This window comes from Echinops telfairi, unplaced genomic scaffold (assembly GCF_000313985.2).
Source record: "Echinops telfairi isolate 266 unplaced genomic scaffold, ASM31398v2 ScPeMD7_7475;HRSCAF=8513, whole genome shotgun sequence".
NCBI lineage: Eukaryota > Metazoa > Chordata > Mammalia > Afrosoricida > Tenrecidae > Echinops > Echinops telfairi.
The window spans coordinates 518898-539525 of NW_022111379.1; the positions used below are offsets into that span (position 1 = coordinate 518898).

General features: G+C 49.9%; 1 protein-coding gene across 2 annotated transcripts in view; it reads right to left on the reverse strand.

Annotated features, from left to right (window-relative positions):
* Positions 1–2261: 2261 nt before the first annotated feature.
* Positions 2262–20628, reverse strand: part of PARP16 (poly(ADP-ribose) polymerase family member 16) — a 24683-nt gene continuing 6316 nt past the window's right edge. The window contains exons 2-6 of one of the 2 annotated variants that reach the window (XM_045285758.1): positions 15206–15343; positions 11635–11841; positions 8479–8650; positions 6595–6736; positions 2262–3109 (exon numbers count right to left, since the gene is read on the reverse strand). In XM_045285758.1, the coding sequence (XP_045141693.1) occupies positions 3100–3109; positions 6595–6736; positions 8479–8650; positions 11635–11841; positions 15206–15343 (669 nt within the window). In that variant the 3' untranslated portion in view covers positions 2262–3099. Of the gene's footprint in view, positions 3110–4012; positions 5305–6594; positions 6737–8478; positions 8651–11634; positions 11842–15205; positions 15344–20628 lie in introns of those variants that run through there. The other variant, XM_004711926.2, reaches the window with a different exon arrangement.

Here is a 20628-nt window from a genome sequence, read left to right on the forward strand (position 1 = left end):
ATACAGCTCCTCATGTTGTGGTGACCCCTAACCATAAAACTATTTTCGTTGCTGCTTCATAACTGTCATTTTGCTACTGTTATGAATCGTCATGCAAATATCTGATATGCAGGATGTATTTTCATTGTTACAAATTGAACATAAAGCATAGTGATTCATCGCAAAACAGTATGTAATTACATATTGTGAAATATTTATGTTGGAGGCTAGGGAGAACTAGTGAACACTGGGTGCCAAGAACAAGGTGCCATTCTCTCTCACTGCCATGAGCCAGTGCTGAGTCAGCAGCCTGCTCTAACTGTTCTGAGCCCAGAACTGTTGGCAAGAGTAGAAACCCGTTCTTCTCCCAGCTCATGGTTTCAAACTGCTGACCATGCATATCGCAGCCCAACACGTACCCACTAACCACTACACCACCAGGGCTCCTCACAGATGTCATGATTACCCAAGGGGAAATCAATGCTCAAGCAGTAAGCTGACAAACAGCTTTTGATTCGGACTGACCTAGTCTCCTCCATGCCCCAGTTGGGCTGAATTGGCCAATGTTGTTGAGACTGGAAAGGCCGGTCAGCACCACACTGCTTCCTCTGGGGTCCTCCCTTGACCAAATGGGGATTGAGCGACATTGACCTCCAGTGGCCCTGGCCCTTTCTCCCCACTCCTTCACCATGGTCAAAGCTGCTCCTGCCCTGAAATTCCATCATTTCCTTCTCACCCACCACGCCACCCTAACCCCCAACTCATTACTGACTTTAGGAGTCTTGTCAGTCCTTTACCCTTGTGTATAAAATAAGCATCAAAATAGGGTCTCTCGCAGGCCACTGGCATTTTAAGTCCAATCCTTTCCAGTGAAACAGAAGGCTGCGTCCTGCCCATACCCCATTGCCTTCACAAAGTACTTCTGGCAAGAGCGCAATGGGATCCCCTGAAACCAAGCAACAAATACCCACCACCCCACCTTTCTTGTTCCCAATCTAAGTGCCCCCTCCTGGGGCAGTCCTGCTGTCACACTGGGGACTGACTCAAGGGCACCAGGACCAGCCCATCTCCTTTGCAGACATTCAACCATTACCCTCTACTGTGGCACGGGGAGAAAGACGGCTTTTCACTCCCATCCAACATTACTGGCTCAAAGACTCGCAGGGGCCTGTCCTGTAGGCTCACTGGAGTTGGCATTGCCTTGATGGCAGTGAGTTTAGCTTTGTTTTGGCATGGAAGTTTCACCCACTTATTCACCCGAGACTTTTAAAAATCATTTTATTGGGGGCTCTTACCACTCTCAACACAATCCATCCATCCATCGTGTCAAGCACATTTTGTACATTTGTTGCCATTATTTTCAAAACATTTTCTTCTACTTGAGCCCTTGGTATCAGCTTCTCATTTTGCCCCCTCCCTCCCAAACCCTTGATAATTTAGAAATAATTTTTTTTTCATGTCTTACACTAACCAATGTCTTCCTTCACCCACTTTTCTGTTCTCCGTCCCCCAGGGAGGGGATTATATGTAGATCATTGTGATTGGTTCGCCCTTTCTCCCTCCACCCTTCCCTTACCCTCCTGGTATCACTACTCTCATTCTTGGTCCTGAGGGGTTTATCTGTACTGGATTCCCTGTGTTTCCAGCTCTTATCTGTACCAGGGTACAATCTTTGGTCTAGCTGGATTTGTAAGGTAGAATTAGGATCATGATGGGGGAGGGGAGGAGGAAGCATTAAAGAACTAGAGGAAAGTTGTATGTTTCATCAGTGCTATACTGCACCCTGACTGGCTGGTCTCCTCCCTGAGGCCCTTCTGTAAGGGGATGTCCAGTGCCTACAGATTGACTTTGGGTCTCCACTCCACACTTTCCCTCATTCACAATATGATTTTTTGTTCTGGGTCTTTGATACCTGATCCTATCAATACCTCATGATCACACAGGCTGGTGTGCTTCTTCCATGTAGTCTTTGTTGCTTCCCAGCTAGATGGCTGCTTATTTATCTTCAAGCCTTTAAGACCCCAGACGCTATATCTTTTGATAACCAGGTACCATCAGTTTTCTTCACCATTTTTGCTTATGCACCCACTTTGTCTTCAGCAATCATGTCAGGAAGGTGAGCATCATGGAATGCCAGGTTATTAGAACAAAGTATTCTTGCCTTGAGTGGAGGCCCAATGTCCATCTGCTATCTTAATTCTTAACATATAGATATGAGTACATAGATGTATTCTCCTCTCGTTATATATAAGTATATTTACATATGTACATGCTGTATTTAGACCTCTAGAAATGCCCTTTGTCTCCTGGTTCTTCCCTCTATTTCCTTTTGCTTTCCTCCCAGGAGGCTCCTTGAGCACTACTGTATCTTAATCCTTGGACGCACCACGAAGACCAAGTGCTGCCTTCCAGAAGTGTGTGGTTCCATTTGATGCAGGACACAGCGTCTTCACCACTAGGTTTTTAATACAAGCAAAGCCTAGTCCTGCGGCTGGTATACAGCGGGTAGTCAGCAAATGCTGCTTCCCCTTCTTGAGGACAGCCTGCAGTGGAATACTGGGAATGTTCTTAAACTCTTTCCAGGTAGACAAGGCGCCAGGAGAAGTGGGTGGAGATGTTGGTTTGTATCTGGCTTTTTGAACATCATGATTTATTTTTAGAAGTTCCAAACATCAGGTTGGAAATGCATGCAAAGGGAGGGGCTTATTCTAAGCAGAGGAGAGCTCCGTGCAGCCTGGGACATTGTCTCCATGGTGCACAGCCCCAGACAGCTTGGAAACAAACAGAAACCCATTTAGAGTTTTGCCTGACAAAGGCAAAAACAAACAAAGGCCAAGAGATGGAAAACTCACATGGTGTGGAGGGGTGAGGAGGAGGGGCTGGGGGGCGGACAGACTTAGGGAGAGGAAAAGTCGTATTTCGGTGTGAGGAGTCCAGTTCAGGCTGGGGTGGCTAAGAATCACCATGGCAACAGGGAGGGTGTTTGCAGAAGATTCCAAGCCAACTCAACCTCCTGGGCTTAGCAGTGGGACTGAGTTCAGATGCTATGAGCCTATGTCCTAAAGAACGTATCTGAATTGAGTCCATGAAGTACCACCTGGCTCCTGGTTCCGCAGGCGATCACTCTTTCCTGAAATGAATGAACCAGAAGCCACAATGAACCGCATACCTACTGCACCGCTCTCATGTTCACAAACACACTTACCAAGAGGCCCACAGAGTAAGACCTTTCACCTTTGTGCTGGAGACCGATGGCTCATGGGGCCCTTGGCGTTTCCTGGAAGCAGGTATCTTGCTTGGGGGAGGCCCACTTGCCACCCTTGCCAGAGCTGTATCCCCTGACCGTGGCATTTGTGACAGAGGGCAGACAGGTGGCTTTCACAAGACCAAAGGGCACCCGGGCCCTGATGTGAGGTAGCTCCAAATGAGCCACCACCGGTCTCCTCTGCCACCAGCTGCCTGGTGAACTGGCCTCATCTGTAAAGCAGACAATCACCCTACTTGCCTCGTAGGCCTGTTGTGCGAAGGAAGTGAACCTGGACATGAAGGCACCTGACTCCAGGTCACATTAGGGCCCCTTGCCAAATACTTCCCAGCTCAGGAGGCCTTCCTGTGTTGTCAGAGCGGGACTTTGCTTCTCGGGCTTTTCAGAAGGCAACCACCCGGCCCTGAGCCTTCAATCTTTCTGTTGGCAGCCAAGTGCTTAACTGTTTGCACCCACGAGGCTCCAAAACTTAGCAGACCATACAATACCATCCGTTGATCTGTCGCCCCGCCCCCCCCGCCCCTCGCCTCCAGCCTCCCCCACCAGACCCTCAGGTCCATGAAGACAAGGACACGCTGCACTTGATCCGTCTTGCATTTCTAGTCCTGGTGCTCACCAGGTGCTCACATACTTGTTGCACCAACAATCAGGAATCCAACACCTTTCAGGTGGCCTTGCGGTCACCCTGTGCAAGGAAGGGAAGCAAGGTTAGGGCTGCAAAGGGTTAAGAGGGCACAAGCAGCAGGCTCATGCCACGGCCACCAGCGGTCAGTTGGAAAGTGCTTTTATTGTCTTTGAAATGGTCTGGCAGTCAATGTAGAAATCATGAAAGTTGCTTTCTCACAATTTTACAAATTATAGAAAAATTATTTTCCTCCTCCTCTACAGAAATCTCACTCTTGGATCAGACTGGGTTCCTCCGAGGCTGACACCCTGCCAGAAGGAGGGGGCCAAGAGGGCCATGGCTGGCTGGGCACAGGCTCTTCCTCCTCATTTTCAGCCACCAGCCTGTGACACACACACACACACACACACACACACACACACACACCCAGGGAAGCTCCATGCACAGCTGGCGGCCTCTGTCCCCTAGCCCAGCAGTCCCAAGGGCTTGGGGGCCAGGCAGGCTGCAGTCAGGGCCGCTTCCTAAGAAGAGCAGGAGGGCCAGCCTGCAGCTCAGAGCCCTTTCTCGAAAAACCAGCCACTGGCCAGATGGTACCCTATGTTTAGACACCCCATTTCCATCACCTCACAAAGCCTAATTTGTCAAAAAGCTTCCCCCCCAAATTAAAAACACTTGATTCCATTTGCAGCTGTAAACAGCCATTGGTAATTTTTACAAAAAGATGTTAAGTTTAGGGTTGGTTTTTTTTTTACCACACCTCTGAAATTCTTCCTTTATCAGCCTGTGGTTTGGGGGCGGGTGCGGGTTGGGGTGGGGAGCAGAGCTGGAACAAAAGGCTGTTTCTGTTGATCTGAGAAAACCGTGAAAGATGTTTTGCGTTCACATACAAAGGCTGATGGAACTCAAAAGCAAGCCCATTGAACCATGACTGTTCCTCTTGGATGTCTCAGTCAAAACAAGGCGATCAAGGGTTGGCCACTTGCTGCCAGGAGCACTGATGGCGTGGACACTGTTTTCAAATGGGGCTGGCCTTCCCCTGGGCCCCAGCTGGGAAGCCACCTCCCCAGGACTAATTGAGAAGGAGCAGACATGGGGGCTCCCACAAAACGTGAGCACGAGAGACCACATTGTGGCTGGGAGCATCATCAGAGTCAACGCCACATTGATGGCATACAGAGTGGTCCACGGGCCCCCAGTTGGCCCCCAGGGTCGGCCTGGCTGGATGAAAGGGGCAGAGGCATGGGGCAGATTCTCCTAAGGCACGTGGTCAAGACGGCTCCCACACCAGGCCCAGAGAGATTATCTCTTCTCCCGATTCCAGAAGTGTTGGAAGGTAGAGGAGTTGATGGCGCTCACTATGAGCAGCAGCAGCAGATACAGGGATATCAGGACCATAAACCAATGGCTAGAAAACCAGGCCAGCTGGCTGGATGCCCTGTTTAAGGGGAAAGAGAATGATGTTGGCAAAGGGAGAAAAGCCTTTTTTTTGGTCTTCCAAAAAGATATATGCAGCAACTTCTGGCCTCAGTGGACTAACTGATGAATCCCATCCTCAGCATGAGCCAGGAGCTGAAGCGTCACCATGCTTCTGTGCCTGAGAAATCTGGAGCTGTTTGCCCTGGCACTGACACGCCAGGGGCAGCCATGCAAAGGGCTCATCCTGTGCTCCCTTTATAGCTCCTCGTGTACCTTTGATAACCCGTCTGTTCTCTAGCACGGTTTTGGTATCTAGAAGGGCCCCGCTTGAGGTTGATGGTCTGTGTGGAGGCAAGTGGCAGGTTATGAGCTAACTAAGTCTTATCCGTTCTAGATGCAGACTGGAGTCTGAGCTGGGGAGATCATCTTTGACTTACTACGGTGTGATTTGAATCAGACAAGTGAGCACTACACTCCTGGGAGAAGTAGGAAAGGAATGGAATTTCCAAACAAAAACAAGTCAGATGATTTCAAACCCAAAGACCAAACACTGGGACCCTGTACAAATTCCCAGAGTTTGGGGGGAAATGCTATTGGTTTATGAAATCCTGAAGGCACACAGAAGCAGAGGTTCTTAAAAATCACCTCCTGGCCCATCTCACCTGCTCACCTGCTGCTGCCCCTTAAAGAGGTTCTCTCTACCATAGACCTCAACAAAGTGAATGCTAGGCCCTGGAGCACCCTGTCCATACCCCCATCACTACACTGCTGGGTGAGATGAGGCATCCACCCTGGATCTTAAAAGTAAGAGCTCCGCACCCCTTTCACCCGCCAGCCGCCACCAGCCGCAGCCTCTCTTGTTGTTGGGTTCAACTCCTTCATTTTGCAGATAAAGAGGAGACATCTCAAATCCAGAGAGAGGCGGGTGGGGGGGTCCCGTAGCCACTGTGAGAACTGGCTGAGCTGGGCTGCAAACACTCTCAGCCAGCACCCACCCTCTACTCTGCCCGGCCAATGGGCTGCATTTTGTGACCTCTAAGCCTAGGCAGCTAAAAGACCTCAAGGTTTGCGGGCAGCAATTTGGCAATGTTATCTGTGTTCACAACGCTTTTTCTGTCTTTGTCCCTAGAATGTACTGTCTTTGGGGGCCCAGATCACATCTCATTAGATCCCTCAGCCTATCCAACATGCTTCATACATAGCTGGGGTCTAACAAAGTCCAAGTGGGGTGGCTGATAACCACGAAACCCAAGCCTCAGGTACAGCCATTCAGTTCTCTGGGGCCTCATGCAGGGACCACCTGCCTTACCTCTTGGGCTGCTTCTGCGAGTAGACCAGCAGGTACTTTACTCGCAGGAGCTGGTTGTTGGTGACCACAAAGTACTTTGGAGGGATGTCTCCCCCTTCACTGTGTTTGATCCTCGCTCTCCTGCGATCTAGCTCCTTGGAATCTGCATCAGGAGAGGTCAGTCAACCGACAGGGGAGAAAACAAGCACACACTTTATTAGAGGAAGGGGGCGGTGGGAGACAATAACAAAGGAAGCACATTATGACTAGAAGCAGGGTCAAGCTTCCAGGCCTGAGGGTGGAGAAGACCCAGCAGGCTGCCGAATAACCTAGAGGTGCCCAATACAGCCCAGAACTAGTGGAGAATCCAACAGTCAGAAGGGGAAAAGGAACAGTAAACTTTTAGGGGGAAAAGGAAAGAAGCCAACTGAGTAGGGACAAAATGGGAAAGGCAGATGGGCAGGAGAAACAAACACAAGCTCCGCTGGGCCAAGACCTAGGGAATGCACTTGGTCGGAATCAGGGAATGCACTTGATCGGAAACAAGTTTCTTGGTAGACATTTTAAATGAACCACTCTGGATTCAAATGGCGCTCAGGAAGCTTAGGAGCCTACACGCTGGGCTGCTAACCACAAGATCAGCAGTTCGAAACCACCGGTCTTGGGAGAAGGAGAAGGCTTTCTACTGCCGTAAAGACTTACAGTCTCAGAAGTCCACAGGGGCAGATGTCCCTGCTCTATCGGCATCGTTCTATCATCAGAACTGACTCAGAGCAAGGAGTTGGGTTTTGAGGGTTTTTGTTTGTTTGTTTTTTGATGACAAACTGATTTATTTGGGTTTTGAGTTTTACTCCGAATTCAAGCTTCTCGGAACACTCATCTTCCATGTCTCATACTAAGGTGTTCAAAAACAAAATCCTTTTCAATAGCATGAAAAATTTTACAAAAAAAAAAGGAAGAGGGGAAGGCGGGGGCCAAGGTGAGGACAACAGAGGAGGCAAGGTCTTGTTTGATGCTTACTGTCATGGCTTACAAACCTCCCGAGAATTATAAATACAAGTATGCATGCAATCTGCTTTGGGAGGTGGTGGCAGACCTGGGCCTGGGCCTGGGCCTCAGAACCCCAGGTGTTTTCCATTAAAGACTAGGAACAGGCCGCTTCTGGACGCCTTTTCTCAGCAGAAACACGGCCACTTCTGGAGACCGGTGGTCATGTGGCCTCTCTTGCTCACGGGGTGGGTGAATACTTCGGGGGCAGGGGCACAGGGAAAATAAGGACATTGGGGGGAGGAGTCACAGCAGGCAGATCAGCTCCGTGAGCTCAGACCCCTGGCCTCTGCTGCACCTCACAGTCTCCGGGGCTCTGGCATCCACCAGAGTAGCCCAGAGCGATGGGGTCTGGACCCAGAGTCCTTAGCGTCAAGTCAGCTCTCTGCTGACACTAGGTTCTCCAAAATGAGTGAGACTGTTGAAATGGCAAATGTTTTGGTACCACCATTTGAAAAGCTGCAATGGGCTGGGCATGGGGAGGGGAGGAGAATGAGTGAGGCTCAGCTCCTGCCTCAAAGAGTCTGCTGCATCTGTCCCATCTCGGCTCCTCAAGATGACCTTCTGTTAACTTTCACCACGAGAAACTAAAACTAATAATCCCACCTTCCCCCCAAAAGTTGTCGTTGGGATCCACTCTGACTTCCCCTTCCTCTGAGCTTCCCATTTGGCCCTAACTCCTGCTCTCGGTCTCCCTCCCACGCAGGAAGAGAGAGCTTGTCCATTCTGCATCCAGTTGGAAGACCCTTGTCCTGCTCTTCTCTGGATGGGACCCTCCTGACCCAACACCTGGACCTACAGCATACAAGCCTGTGCACCCCACGCCCAGGCCCAACCCCGGGCCAAGCCTGCACTCACCTTTCTTTTTGGTTTGGCACTTGACATCTGGGTGGTCAATGACTTCGCACACAGCCACACAGCTGAGGAGGGGGCCAAGGAGGCTGCGCTGCCACCCATGGCCGTGGGGGCTGTAAATGAGGGCCAGGCTCAAGTCACTGGTGAGGTAGGTCCCCTCCCCGAACAAGGACGTCTGGAGTGGCAGAGGTCAACAGAAAAGAAGCACAGCCGGTGAGTGTGGAGAAGGGCGTCGGATGGGCAGGTGACCCGGGTCTTCCTTCCACCGAGTTGTAAACCAAACTTGTCACACCAGGTGTCTCCCAACAACAGACAGAGAGCCAACTAGTTCTGGGGACCATCATCTGGCTGTGATTAGACATTCCACTCTAGCAAGGGTTTAATTTGTAGGTGTGGCCACCTCACGCACCAAACGAGGAGTTCCTGGAGGTGAAAGTGGGAAAAGGATGGCTCTAGGAGTCCAAACAGATCTGAGTTTGAATCCTGCCTCTACCTCCAATAAATGGGCAAGTTATATAAACTCTCTGAGTCTCCCTCTCTGCAGGACAGAAGGAGAACAGTCCTTGCTCCACAAGGTTATGGGTGAGCATAAGAAAGCGCATGCCCATGAAGTATGGCACAGGACACTTGGCACATAGGAGGGATTAACTAGGTCAAGAAGGCATGGGTTCTCCATGGAGTCCCTGAGGGGAACACACAGCTAACACGTTTGGCTGCTAATGGAAAGGTTGGCGATTGGAGCCCACACATGGGCACGCGGCAGAAAGGCCTGGCAAGCTACTTCCAGAAACACCAACCATCCCAAACCCTCTGGGGCACAGTTCTGTTCTGACACCAGTGAGGTGGCCAAGAGTCAGAGTCAACTCGACAGCCACTGGTTCGGGGTCTTCCATCCCAAGCTCCTAAGTGTCTTTATCTTTTAGTCCCACTTTTCCATGAGCCGTTTGAAACCCTCTTGTATGGTGACTCCTGTTACATCGTTAATTAATGCCACAACACCCTTATGTGCAAGGAGCTCATGCCAGAAGGGGAAGGGAATCGAAGACATTACTGGGGTAAGAAATGCTTCTCAGACCAGAAACACTAACTGAATGAAGGAGGCCTACATGAGGGTGGGGTATATAACTCATTTGTGTTGGCACTGACCAAGAGAATGTCCCAGACTCTAGAAGGCCGCTCCCTGGTGTTTTCCACGAGGAAGCAGGCCTGGAGCCAGCAGGAAAGACCAGGTGAGACACCTGCAAGTTGAGGGCTCCGATCATTTGCCCATGACAGACATCAATAGTCAATCACGGTGATTAAAGTTCAAATACCAACCATGGCACTCCTTCATACTGAGCAGACTCACACTTCTTCTCCATCTAACATCCCAGGCAGCTGACACCAATGGATGGACTTTGACACTTAAGTTGAAATGCCGGAGCTCTCTCACAAGCTGAGGAGGGGCCTGAACAGCTCACTGAAACATCGTATCCTCCAGAAAGGAGAACTCTTTCCCGTGCCTAAAGGCTTCCACAGCCCTTACCCTGAAGGCTTCGGGGAAAGAATCCCACCTCAGTCAGCTTAGGCAGTCTCCTCAGCCCGAAAATGCTGACACGGACCTTCACCAACGACACTAGACGTCCCTGATCTGACCCAAAATCCACTACCTGCTCACAGCTGCAACGTATGCACCCTGCCCTGGACTTGAGAACGTTGTGGGCTGGGCGGCTGCTGGAGGCAGGGTGCCGGTGCCACGAAAACAACTCGCAGCTTCAGCTGGCAGGAAGCGCCCTCCATGCAGCAAGCCCCTTGCTGAACACCCAGAAGCCAGGGAGCCAGAAGGGGGTGGACTTGACACCACAGGACTCCTCACCAGATGTCTCTAAGCAGCAAGCTCCCCAGGACACTGACGTGAGGGACTGCTGTACAAGAATGTCTCCTTCTCCAGGCCAGCTCTTGGGTGAAGTGGGGCCCCCTGGGTCCCAGTAGCCTGGCCGTAATAAGAAACTGAGCCAGAATAAACAAGCCTGTCATCCTCAGCAAGACTCAACTGTGCTAATGAGACCCAGCAGCGTTAGAGAAGGCCACTTCAGCCTGAGGGCTGCTCAGCCCACGGGTCACGAGCCAGACAAGGCAGATCTGCCAGCACGAGAGACAGGCCTGTAGCCCCCACGCCTCAGACACCCTGTCCCCGAGCCTCTGATTAAAGCAGCGGCCTCTTTCCCAGTGTTTACTACTCGTGGGGCCCTCTGCTGACACGGCCTGTTGCAACCTGCTCAGCACACCTGAATGTGGGTAAGCAGACCACGCCAACCTGTTGCTACTCAGCCGGTTCCAACTCGAGTGACCTCACAGGCCAGCGCAGCGCTGCGCCACGGGGTTTCCTGTGTTGTCCTCCTGACTCCAGAAGCAGACAGCCGCGTCTTTCAGGGGGGAGTAGCTGGGGGCTCAAACCGCTCACCTCTCCGCTAGGATCGCATCCCTTCTTTACAGCTGAGAAAACTGAGGCTCAGAGAGTTTATGTAAATTAGCCAGGGCTGCAGAGCCTGCTAAGTAAGCCTTTCTGGGCCCAACATCTGTCTGCGCTCTTCCCACCTGTCCTTGAAGGGCGAACTACCCTCAGTGAGCAGGGTGCGTGTGACCGCCTCTGTTTCAACGCTCTCGAGAAAGAAGAGGAACTCAGGGAGGGAGGGAGGGGAAAAGAAAGAGCCCCCTCAGGGCCATTCCCAGTTGGAGCGTCCCCAGTGCAGTGCTCCTCTGCCTTCTGGGTGCATGCATCCCTGGGGGGCGGGGGTCTTGTGAAAGTGTGGCTTCATTTTTAGACAAGGTTTGATACTCGGCGTTTCCAGCAGGTCCCCAGGTGAGTGGCAAGGCCTGGCCATACACATGGGAAGCCTCCGGAGAGCTGTCAAAGAACGCATGGTCTGAAGCCTGCCAGGCACTGGGGTCTGTGAACGCTCTCCACGGGCACCGTCCTTAAACAGATGCTCCGGAAAGTGCACCCTGCCTGGGAGTCGCTTGTTACAAAGCAAACTCCGATGCCCACAGTCTGGGCCGAGGCCTTTCTAACCGGCTCCCAGGTGCTTCTGCTGCCACGTACCACACCCCTCCTCCCCCGCCCACCAGCACACACACTCCCCAGGCTCTGCCCGGGGGCAGGGCACCCACTGGCCCCACCTTGTTCAGGTGGCAGTGCAGGCCATTGTGGACGATGGAGTGGAAGTTTTCCAGGCGGCTCCCGTGGAAGGCGTAGAGCAGGTCCCGTTCTCCTTTGGTCTCATAGAATTTGGCATTGGCTGGGTCGGAATACTCGAGCTCAAACAGGAAGTCCGGCGTGGGGACAGGGGTGTGAGGGGCGCCCGTCAGCTTTCGGATCTTTTCAAACTGGAAAACATAAAAGGAGTGCAAACTTTAATTGGGAAGCTGGTGAAAAGGGTTGCAAAGATGGCCCCTTGAAGCCCGAGCGTAACTGCCCTGGGCTCTGCTCACGCAAAGAACTGGTCTCAGGAGCTAACGCTGTCCTCAGCTTACGACCAGGCTTGGAGCTCACTGCTCAAGACTGCTTCCTCTACAGAAGGAGCAATCACACCCTCGAGGGAGGGGGCCACTCCTCAGACCCACCAGCGCCCACACAGCGCACAGGAAAGGACGCCGGGAGATGCGGAGCCCAGGATGGACGTGAGACTGCGGGACAGCAGGGGGCTGCCAGGGACGTCGTCGTCGCAAAATGCGTAGACATGACTGAGTGGAAAACCAGTTTGCTGTAAACTTTCACCCAAAATAATACAAAATGTTAACAGCAACAACCACCAAAGGACAACTTCCTCACAGGCATTAACTGTGCCTTCTCACTAGCGAGTGGTCACTCTTCATTGATATAGCACATTCACGCATTTCCTGCGTTCCATCTTTACAGTCCTCCTAGGGGGTACCGTATATACTCGTGTATAAGCCAAGTTTTTCAGCACTTTTTAATGCAGCGTTTGTGGTAAAATTAGGTGCCTCGGCTGATATTCGGTTGGCTTATGTACGGTAATTGGGAAGGTATAATCAATTGCAACAATGGCTACATATTTGTCCTCCCATCTCTGAGGGTACACCCTTCTACAATACCTTTGTCAGAGGAATCCCACCACGAAAGGTAATCTGTATCTCCAACCTCTCTGAACCTGGGCTTGGCAGGTAATTTGCAGTGGCCAGTGGGAGCTTAGCTGACATATGGCAAAGAGAGACTGAAAATGGCTTTCCCTTGATTCTTTGCTGCTGGTAACCCTTCACCTGTCACTGCCACGTGGACAAGCCCACACTGGCCTCCTAAAAGACGAGAGTCTCACAGAGACAGCTCCCTCCAGCCTTCCCCCGACACCTGGAAGTCCCAGCAATGCACCTGAGGCTACCATAGACCCTCCAGCCCCCGCCCCACCCGCACCAGACCAGCCCGCCAGACCCACCCAAACCACCCTCAGAATCATGAGAAGCAATCAAGATTTGTTGCTTAAAGCCAATTTTTTGACGGGCTTATTTGGCATCAAAAGCTAACTGATACAGGAGGGGACGCCCCTTCCTAAAAGACATTTCTCTTCAGGGCAGTGATGTTTCAACAGGAAGCCACAGATCAAAGCCAGTGTGTGGCAAACTTGTCTTTGGGTCATGTCTAAATGAGAAAAATTCAGACAATGGAATATGTTCATGTGACGATAAGGTTGCCATAATTCTTTCTTTGGAAGACACATTCTTTATTCTAAGATCAAGACCACCCTCTTTCTTTGATGTTAAAGCATCCTTTTACGGAATGGTGATAAATGGTAGGCTAATGACTTGGACAAAATAAAGAGCTTGCAACCCTGGGTGCTAGCCCCCAGCATTTCCGTGAAATTTGAACTGGTCTATAATCAGACAGCAAGGAGAAAAGAAAAGGAAAAGGCCAAGAAACGATTGCCTTGTCCACTTCAGCTACTGCGCTCCACCTCTGTTAGGTGCTCGGTAAGCAGGTGAGCAATAAGTGAATGAGCTACAAATGAACAGGGGCGTCAGATAAAACCCAGAGATTACGCAGCGACTTAGCAACCCAGCCTGAACATGAGCAAGGGTTTCCAGACCCACACTGAGTCCTGTGAAGTGTTTTCCTAACAGACAAAGAAGGATCTCCCTTGGGCACTAGATTCCGAGACATCAATTTTCTTTGCTGCAAACGTTTTTAAAACAAATTTTATTGTGAGTGAGGTGAAGGTATGCAGAGATCATCAGTTTTACACTCAACAATTCATACATATTTTGCTTCACCTCATCATTGCTACCTCCTCCATAAATCATCGCTCCCCACTCCCCTCTTCCTCTCCTCACCCTTCTGAACTCTGTCCTTGGCCTAATGCTGCCCCCTTGATCTCCAGTGGCTGATCACTCTGAGGCTGTGTGCCGCACCAGTGGTGTCCGTAGCTGGCTAGCTCACTCTGAGGCTGTGTGCCACACCAGTGGTGTCCGTAGCTGGCTAGCTCACTGTTCCCCTCATAGACCTATCTACCATTTGGCTGAAAATTAAGCCATATCAGTGAGTTCACTTCCAGGCCTGAAGAACAAGATAGCAGATTCTACAGATATGTCTGTCTCGGAGAAAAACGCACAGGTTCAGGATGCTCGTCATCCCTGCCAGTCCCCAGGCATCATACTGGGCTGGAGACACCGGGATGGTGGAGTGTCTGACCTGAGCCAGAAACGTGCCGTGGGGAGGGGACACTCATTCAATCACAGCCCTTCTCTGAGGCCTCTACCGATATTCTCCACGTAGAAATGGAGGAAAGGTCTCAAGAACTGAGAGGTGGGACTCGAACTCAAACCTAAGGTTTTCCACTGTTTGGAGCTGTCCCTGTTTGCTGCAACGGGATTTGGCCATGTTTCTTAAGGTGGTCTATTCAGGGCTCACCTTTATCAGAATTACCTGAGGTGCCTGTTAAGTCAGCGATGCTCAACCTTACTGAGCCCATAGCATGTGTCAGGCATGGTCCTGAGTGAGAAAATTCATTCCAAACTCACAACAGTGGTAAGATGGCAATAGACTACATAGACTACCAGGATTCCCACTTTACAGAGGAGAAAACTGAAGTACTGGAAGCCACCCAGTAAAGCCCAGGCTTAGTGACCAGATAGAGACTAGGGGAACCCGTGAGACTATGGTTCTTAGTCAGCCTTTAGGGGTGGAACCGCCCCCCAGCCCCCCACCCGTCCCCGAGCAATTTGCAGCCAAACAAGAGACAGGTATAGAAGGTGAACAGTACACGCCTGAGGAGCTCACACCTTAGAAAACCCAGCCCTTTGAGACCAGAAGGGCAGCACTGACCCAAGGACAGAGTACAGAAGGGCTAGGAAACAAGAAGGAATGGACACAGGAAATGCAGGGAGGAAGTGGCATGAGAGGCGGTACACTGTGGGGACTGCAGAGAGTGAGAGGAAACCAAATGTGCAGGGACTGTTGAATGTGTAAAACTGACGACCTGCTCCGTAAACCTTCACGGAAGTCACAGTAACAAGTTCAAAAACAAGAGACATGGTCATAGCTAGTAAGAGGCCGGCCCAGCCATTGCCCTGCCAGCACGCACTCAGAGGCAGTCTCAAGAGCTGTGGAGGATGAGTCCAGGGATCTGCATTCTCAGCAAGCCACCAGGGAGGTCTCAGAGCCACTGGGTCTGGATTCCGCATGGCCCCAAAGCTCTGAGCGTGCAGCGATCTGCGATGCCACAGACCAAGGTCTCACCTCTGCTTTCCCTGCGCTGTGGATTGTCAGGCCCTTGGAGGACAGAATCCAGCTCACCAGGTCCCAGGCCCGCTTGTCTTTGTCTCCGGAAGACAAGAGAAGTTCCTTCAAGTTGGGTAGCAGGCTGGCATCTGCAAGCTGGAGTGGAGGGAAGAAGCGGGTAAAACCTCCATTAGCAGGGATCCCCACAAGTGATGAGCAGGAGCCCTCTAGTGTTGATGCTGGGCACCTTCATTTCTTTCATGTTCTAAGAAGTGCCTGCCCCTGAGCAAGACCCTTTGCCTTTGAGTCAGAGCAACTCCATCAGACCAAGTGGAACAGCCTCTTGGGCCTCCAAGGCTGGACTCCTTATGGAAGCAGACAGCCACCTCTCTCTCCTGAGGAGCTGCTGGTGGGTTCAAACCACTGACCTTTTTGTTAGCAGCCTAGCTCTTCACTGCTGAGCCACTACTGCCCTAAGGGATTTCCTGCGAGAGGAAAAATGCAAAGGTCTACAAAACCATAATGCTCCGAGCACAGAAAGTATTATGTTAACTCACGGGGCTCAAACCTGACCTGGAGTGATGGGAGGTTTACTTATGGACTGTTGATGCTTCTTTTTTTTTTCTCTCAGAAATATTGATGTCTGATTAAGACCCATTTCATATTTGCATGTAAAAATGGAGATAAGCAGTTCATACCTGGGTGATGCAAATGGTTAACACACTGCTCATCGAAAGGGTGGGGTTTTGAATCACAAAAAGACAAGTATTGTATAAGTCCGCTCCTATAAGAAGGGACATCAATTAAACAAATCTTGGGAACCAATTCCTGAACAAAAGGGGAGAAGGCTACTGCATTAGTCCAGGTTGACCAGAGGACAAATTCATAGACACTTCTATGTGTATAATAAAGAACTTCACATAAAAGAGCAATTGACAGGTCCAACAGGTCCGCCACATGCAGATACACCCACATACCAGTACCTGGCATGAAGACTGTTACCCATGCTACTCCATGCTTCAAGAGAAAATTTCGTTTATTTATAAATGGAAATAAATATTTCACAATATAGGATTACATATTATTTTGTAACTAATCACTATAATTATGTTCAATTTGTAACAATGAAAATACATCCTGCATATCAGATATTTACATCATGATTCATAACAGTAGCAAAATTACAATTATAAAGTAGCAACGAAATCATTTTATGGGAGGGGGTCACCACAACATGAGGAACTGTTTAAAGGGTTGTACATTAGGAAGGTTGAGAACTGGGCAATGAATGTACAAGTGTGCTTTACACAATTGATGTATGTATGGATTGTGATAAGAGCTGTATGAGCGCCTAATAAAATGATAAAGAAATTAAATATTAAAAACAAAAAATTTAAAACAAATAAAGAAAAGGAAAAAGAAGGGGGAAAAAAGGAAGGTTGAGAGCCAGTGCTCTGGACCCAGCCTGACGTGTTCTAGGTGTAAGGGGCTCTTGCTTGTTCCATGACCAGCATTTCTTCCCTGACTTTTTACAGACTCAGTGTTTCTTCCCTTCTTACTCATTGTTTACATATTTACCTTTATATTACTATTGCTTTATTCTTACTACTTTATTTTTTGTTCTTTATTGTTTCTGTGGAGTTTACCTGTTCGTGAAGCAAGGAGTGGATGCCTAGATATGAAGCCATGCAAGAGCTTGTTGGGGATGAAGGGTGGGAGGGAGATGGGGAAGGTAAGGGGATTTCCAGAGTAAACATGAAGGCAGGAGGGGGAGGGAGCACTAGAACTGAATATGATTTAATCATGGGGGGGAAAAGAAAGAAAACGTTCTAAATTGATTGTGGTAATCATTGTACATTTTTTCTTGATATGACTGAATGATTGAATTATATAATATGTGGGTTAAGTGCCAATAAAACGGTGAAAGAAAGAAAGGTTGGGGTTAGGCGCATATGCTAACTACTACACTAAGGCAACCTGCCTTGGAAGGTTGGGGGTTTGAGCCCACGCACAGGGTCCAGGTGAGAAAGCTTGGTGAGTTACTATTGGCGTACAGTTTTTCCTCAGACACACGTGGGGTCACCAGGAGTGGGATCTATGGCAACTAGTGGTTTTTGGGTTTAACAAATGTTTTCCCTTAAGCATGAGAAAATGACCTTCCATTAACACCCCCCCAACCTCCCCACCCCCGTTAACCTGCCCCTCTGGAGACCCAATCAAGACAGTATAACACCCACCACATGAAGTCAAAGTGTTCAAGGTCAAAAGACCCTGGACAAGAACTCTCTATGGGAACAAATTGGCAACCGCAACTCAGAAGTTTGGGTGGAACCTGAAGAGCAGGGAGTCCATGCTCATGGGGGAGGGGCAACTCCGAAAAGGGGAGAATGGTTAGGACAGGCTGCAACACGCGGGCACTGAACGGACGCCGCCGTGGAGAAAGTGCTTACGTGGCGTGGCTTTTGCTGTGCATATTCCCAGCAACCACAAAATGAAGGGCAGCTGAAGAAAAGCCCGGCGGAACATGGCTCTGCTCTGCACCCTGGGGTCCCAAGAGGCAGGGGATTCCGTGATGCCGAGCAACCACCCCTGAGCCTTCGTTTAAGAAAGTCATCCAGTTTATTTCCTGCATATCATGGTAATTTAAATTTGAGATACAATATACCCAGATGGTAACTATTGAAGTTATATATTTTTTCCAAATAAAATATTTTCATGCTTTCCAAAAAAATTACTGAGTAGTCCGAATAGTAGCCACATGCGGACTAGAAATCACTGACAACAGGGTGGCTGGGATTTCCCTGAGCGGGGTGACTATGCGGAGACCCGGAAGCATGCCGTGTCTGTGAGGGAGGGGCTCCCTCAAACAGGCCCTGCTCCCACCCAGAAGAATCCCATCTCCTCACTTAAGCGGAGGAAGAGGGGGGAGCTGACAGCAAGTAGCCCACAAAGACGCTACAGAAAAAGGATGGTAGGTCACAGCCCTGTGGGCTCCCAGTGTCACCTCTGACAGACCCCAGTGCTGAAAGCTCATCTGCACCTTGCCTCACATCATCTCCTTTTAAAATCAGCATGTTCCAAAAGGCCCGGCCTATTTCCTATCAGGATTTCTAAGGAAGCAAGGATATAGCAGAAAGCTATCTAGCTTCTGCCTAGAAATTGTGCAGGGTTAAACAGAGGCGAGGCTCCCCCTGCAGTGCATTTAGCCCTCCACTGCTGCTGCCCCTGACCAAGCCAGGGGTTGGTTGCCCCCCTCCACACCTTTGCTCACTCAGTGGCCCACCATGGGAACATCCTCACCTTCCCCTACAACTGGGGACTCCCCTGACCCAAGACCCCTTTCTTTTAAGCCTGTAAAGCATTCAGCCTCATTCCTCTCCCCAGGTTGGCCAGGACTCCTGGAGGCCAGGACTGCCCAGTGTTTGCCGGACTCTGCCCTTTCCTGGATATAGAGGAGCGAGCACGGGCCCTGAGGCGCCGATGTCAGCCCCTGCTCTGGCACAGGCTGGCCTCTAAAGTGTGGCAGCCCACTCCTCCACATCAGGTCGTGGCAACTTGGTGGCACATCTCATCTGCAATTGTCAGTTACCAGAAAGGAGGCCCGGAAATTGCTCTAGAGATTACAACCAATGAACACCCGTGAAGCTGTTCTACCCCGTGGCACAGTGGTCCTCTATTATTTATTTTTATTTTTTACATTTTTCTAACCCTAACCCTAACCTACACAGAGGTTCTCATCCTGTGGGTCGAATGACCCTTTCACAGGGGTCACCCAATTCATCACAGTAGCAAAATGACAGTGATGAAGTAGCAACGAAAATAATGTTAAGGTTGGGGGGTCACCACCACACGAGGACCTGATTAAAGGGTCCTGGCATGAGGAAGGTTGAGAACCACTGCCTTAGAGTCAGCAAGGAGACAAAGACAGGGACAAGAGGGAGGGCGCACTAGTACTGATTGTGATTACGTAACTAATTTGAAAGGCGATTTAACCACGGGGAGTGGGGGTGTACTAACGGTGAATGTGGTAATGATTGCACAATTAATCTTGATATGAATGAACGACTGGACTACTGAATTGTATTATATGGGGATTAGGTGTCAATAAAAATGTAAAACAAAACAAAAGAAATGAAAATGTTCCACAAGTATGAGCGTCAATTCCTGTTACCCTTGGTGGTCCCCACCCCACCCCCTGTTGTGCCTTAGGCCCAAGTTCTTGTACTTACTCAGGGGACTTTCACCCTGTGCCAGACCCTGTACTGGTAGGGGGGCGGAAGGGGGCGGGCAGGCAGGGAACCACCAGGGAGGCTGAAAGGTAAGTAACTATGGCTCAAAAGTACTTGCCTAACAAAGACAGATACAAGCTGCTAGAGGGACAAGGAGGGACTGTTGACAGGGAGGTCTCGGGGAGGGGGAAGTGATCACAGTTAATTGTGCAGCCTCTCCCCACAGGGACTGGGTCCACATCTTGTCTCTTAGAGCCCTCCTGGCTGTGTGATCTTGGGTGAATTATTTGACCACTCTGTACCTCAGCTTCCCAGACTATGTAATTGAAATATTAGTACCTATTTCACAAGATCTCTGCGAAAGTTAATGAAGTTAAACAAGTAGCATGCTTTAGAACAATTAAGACGGTATTAAGTGCTCTGTTAGCTCTGATAGAATGTTTGCAAGATCAATGACTTCTTCATTGCAAATACATTTTTCAACACTATAAAGATGACCTCATAAGACAGGGGAGAAGAGGACTCCAGCTCCAGGCCACCAGCAAACTCTCTGCCTAAAACAAAAACCAAACCCCATGCCGGGCACCATGTTTCATCGCAAGTTCTAGAAGATTGCAAAGTGAGTCAAGACTGACAGCTTTGTGAAAAGTGATCTCTCTCTACTTTTTTTTACACAAACAGTATACACGATTGGTTTTTCCGCAGAGCACAGATTATTCCCTGTGCCCGATATGCACACATTACATGCATGCACCTGTTCTTTTCCAAGGCTCATTATATGCACAAAAGTGCGTGTGGTAAATGTCAATATTGAAAAGTGCGTGTGGTAAATGTCAATATTGAATGTCCAAGTTGGTAACCTTTGAGCCAGTAATTTCACATCTCAGAATTTATCTCCAGCATATAACTAGAGATATAAAAAATGATTAATATACAAAGCTATCTAGCATAGTATTATTTATAGTACCAAATAAAAAAACATGCAGAGCTCAGAGGAAAAGCTCCTGCCTGCCGGAGGGAAGGGAGGGCCAGAATCAGATGAGAGGCAGTTTCGCTCGGCAAAGGCGTCAGGCAGCACCAAGGAGGCAGCCGTGCACCAGCCTCGGAACGAAGGGACCTTGTTCCACATTTGAATGCAGTCACTGGCTGGGGAGGAGCCCTGGTGGCCCGGTGGCCCGCTGCTAACATGCTAACAGAAAGGTCAGTGGTTTA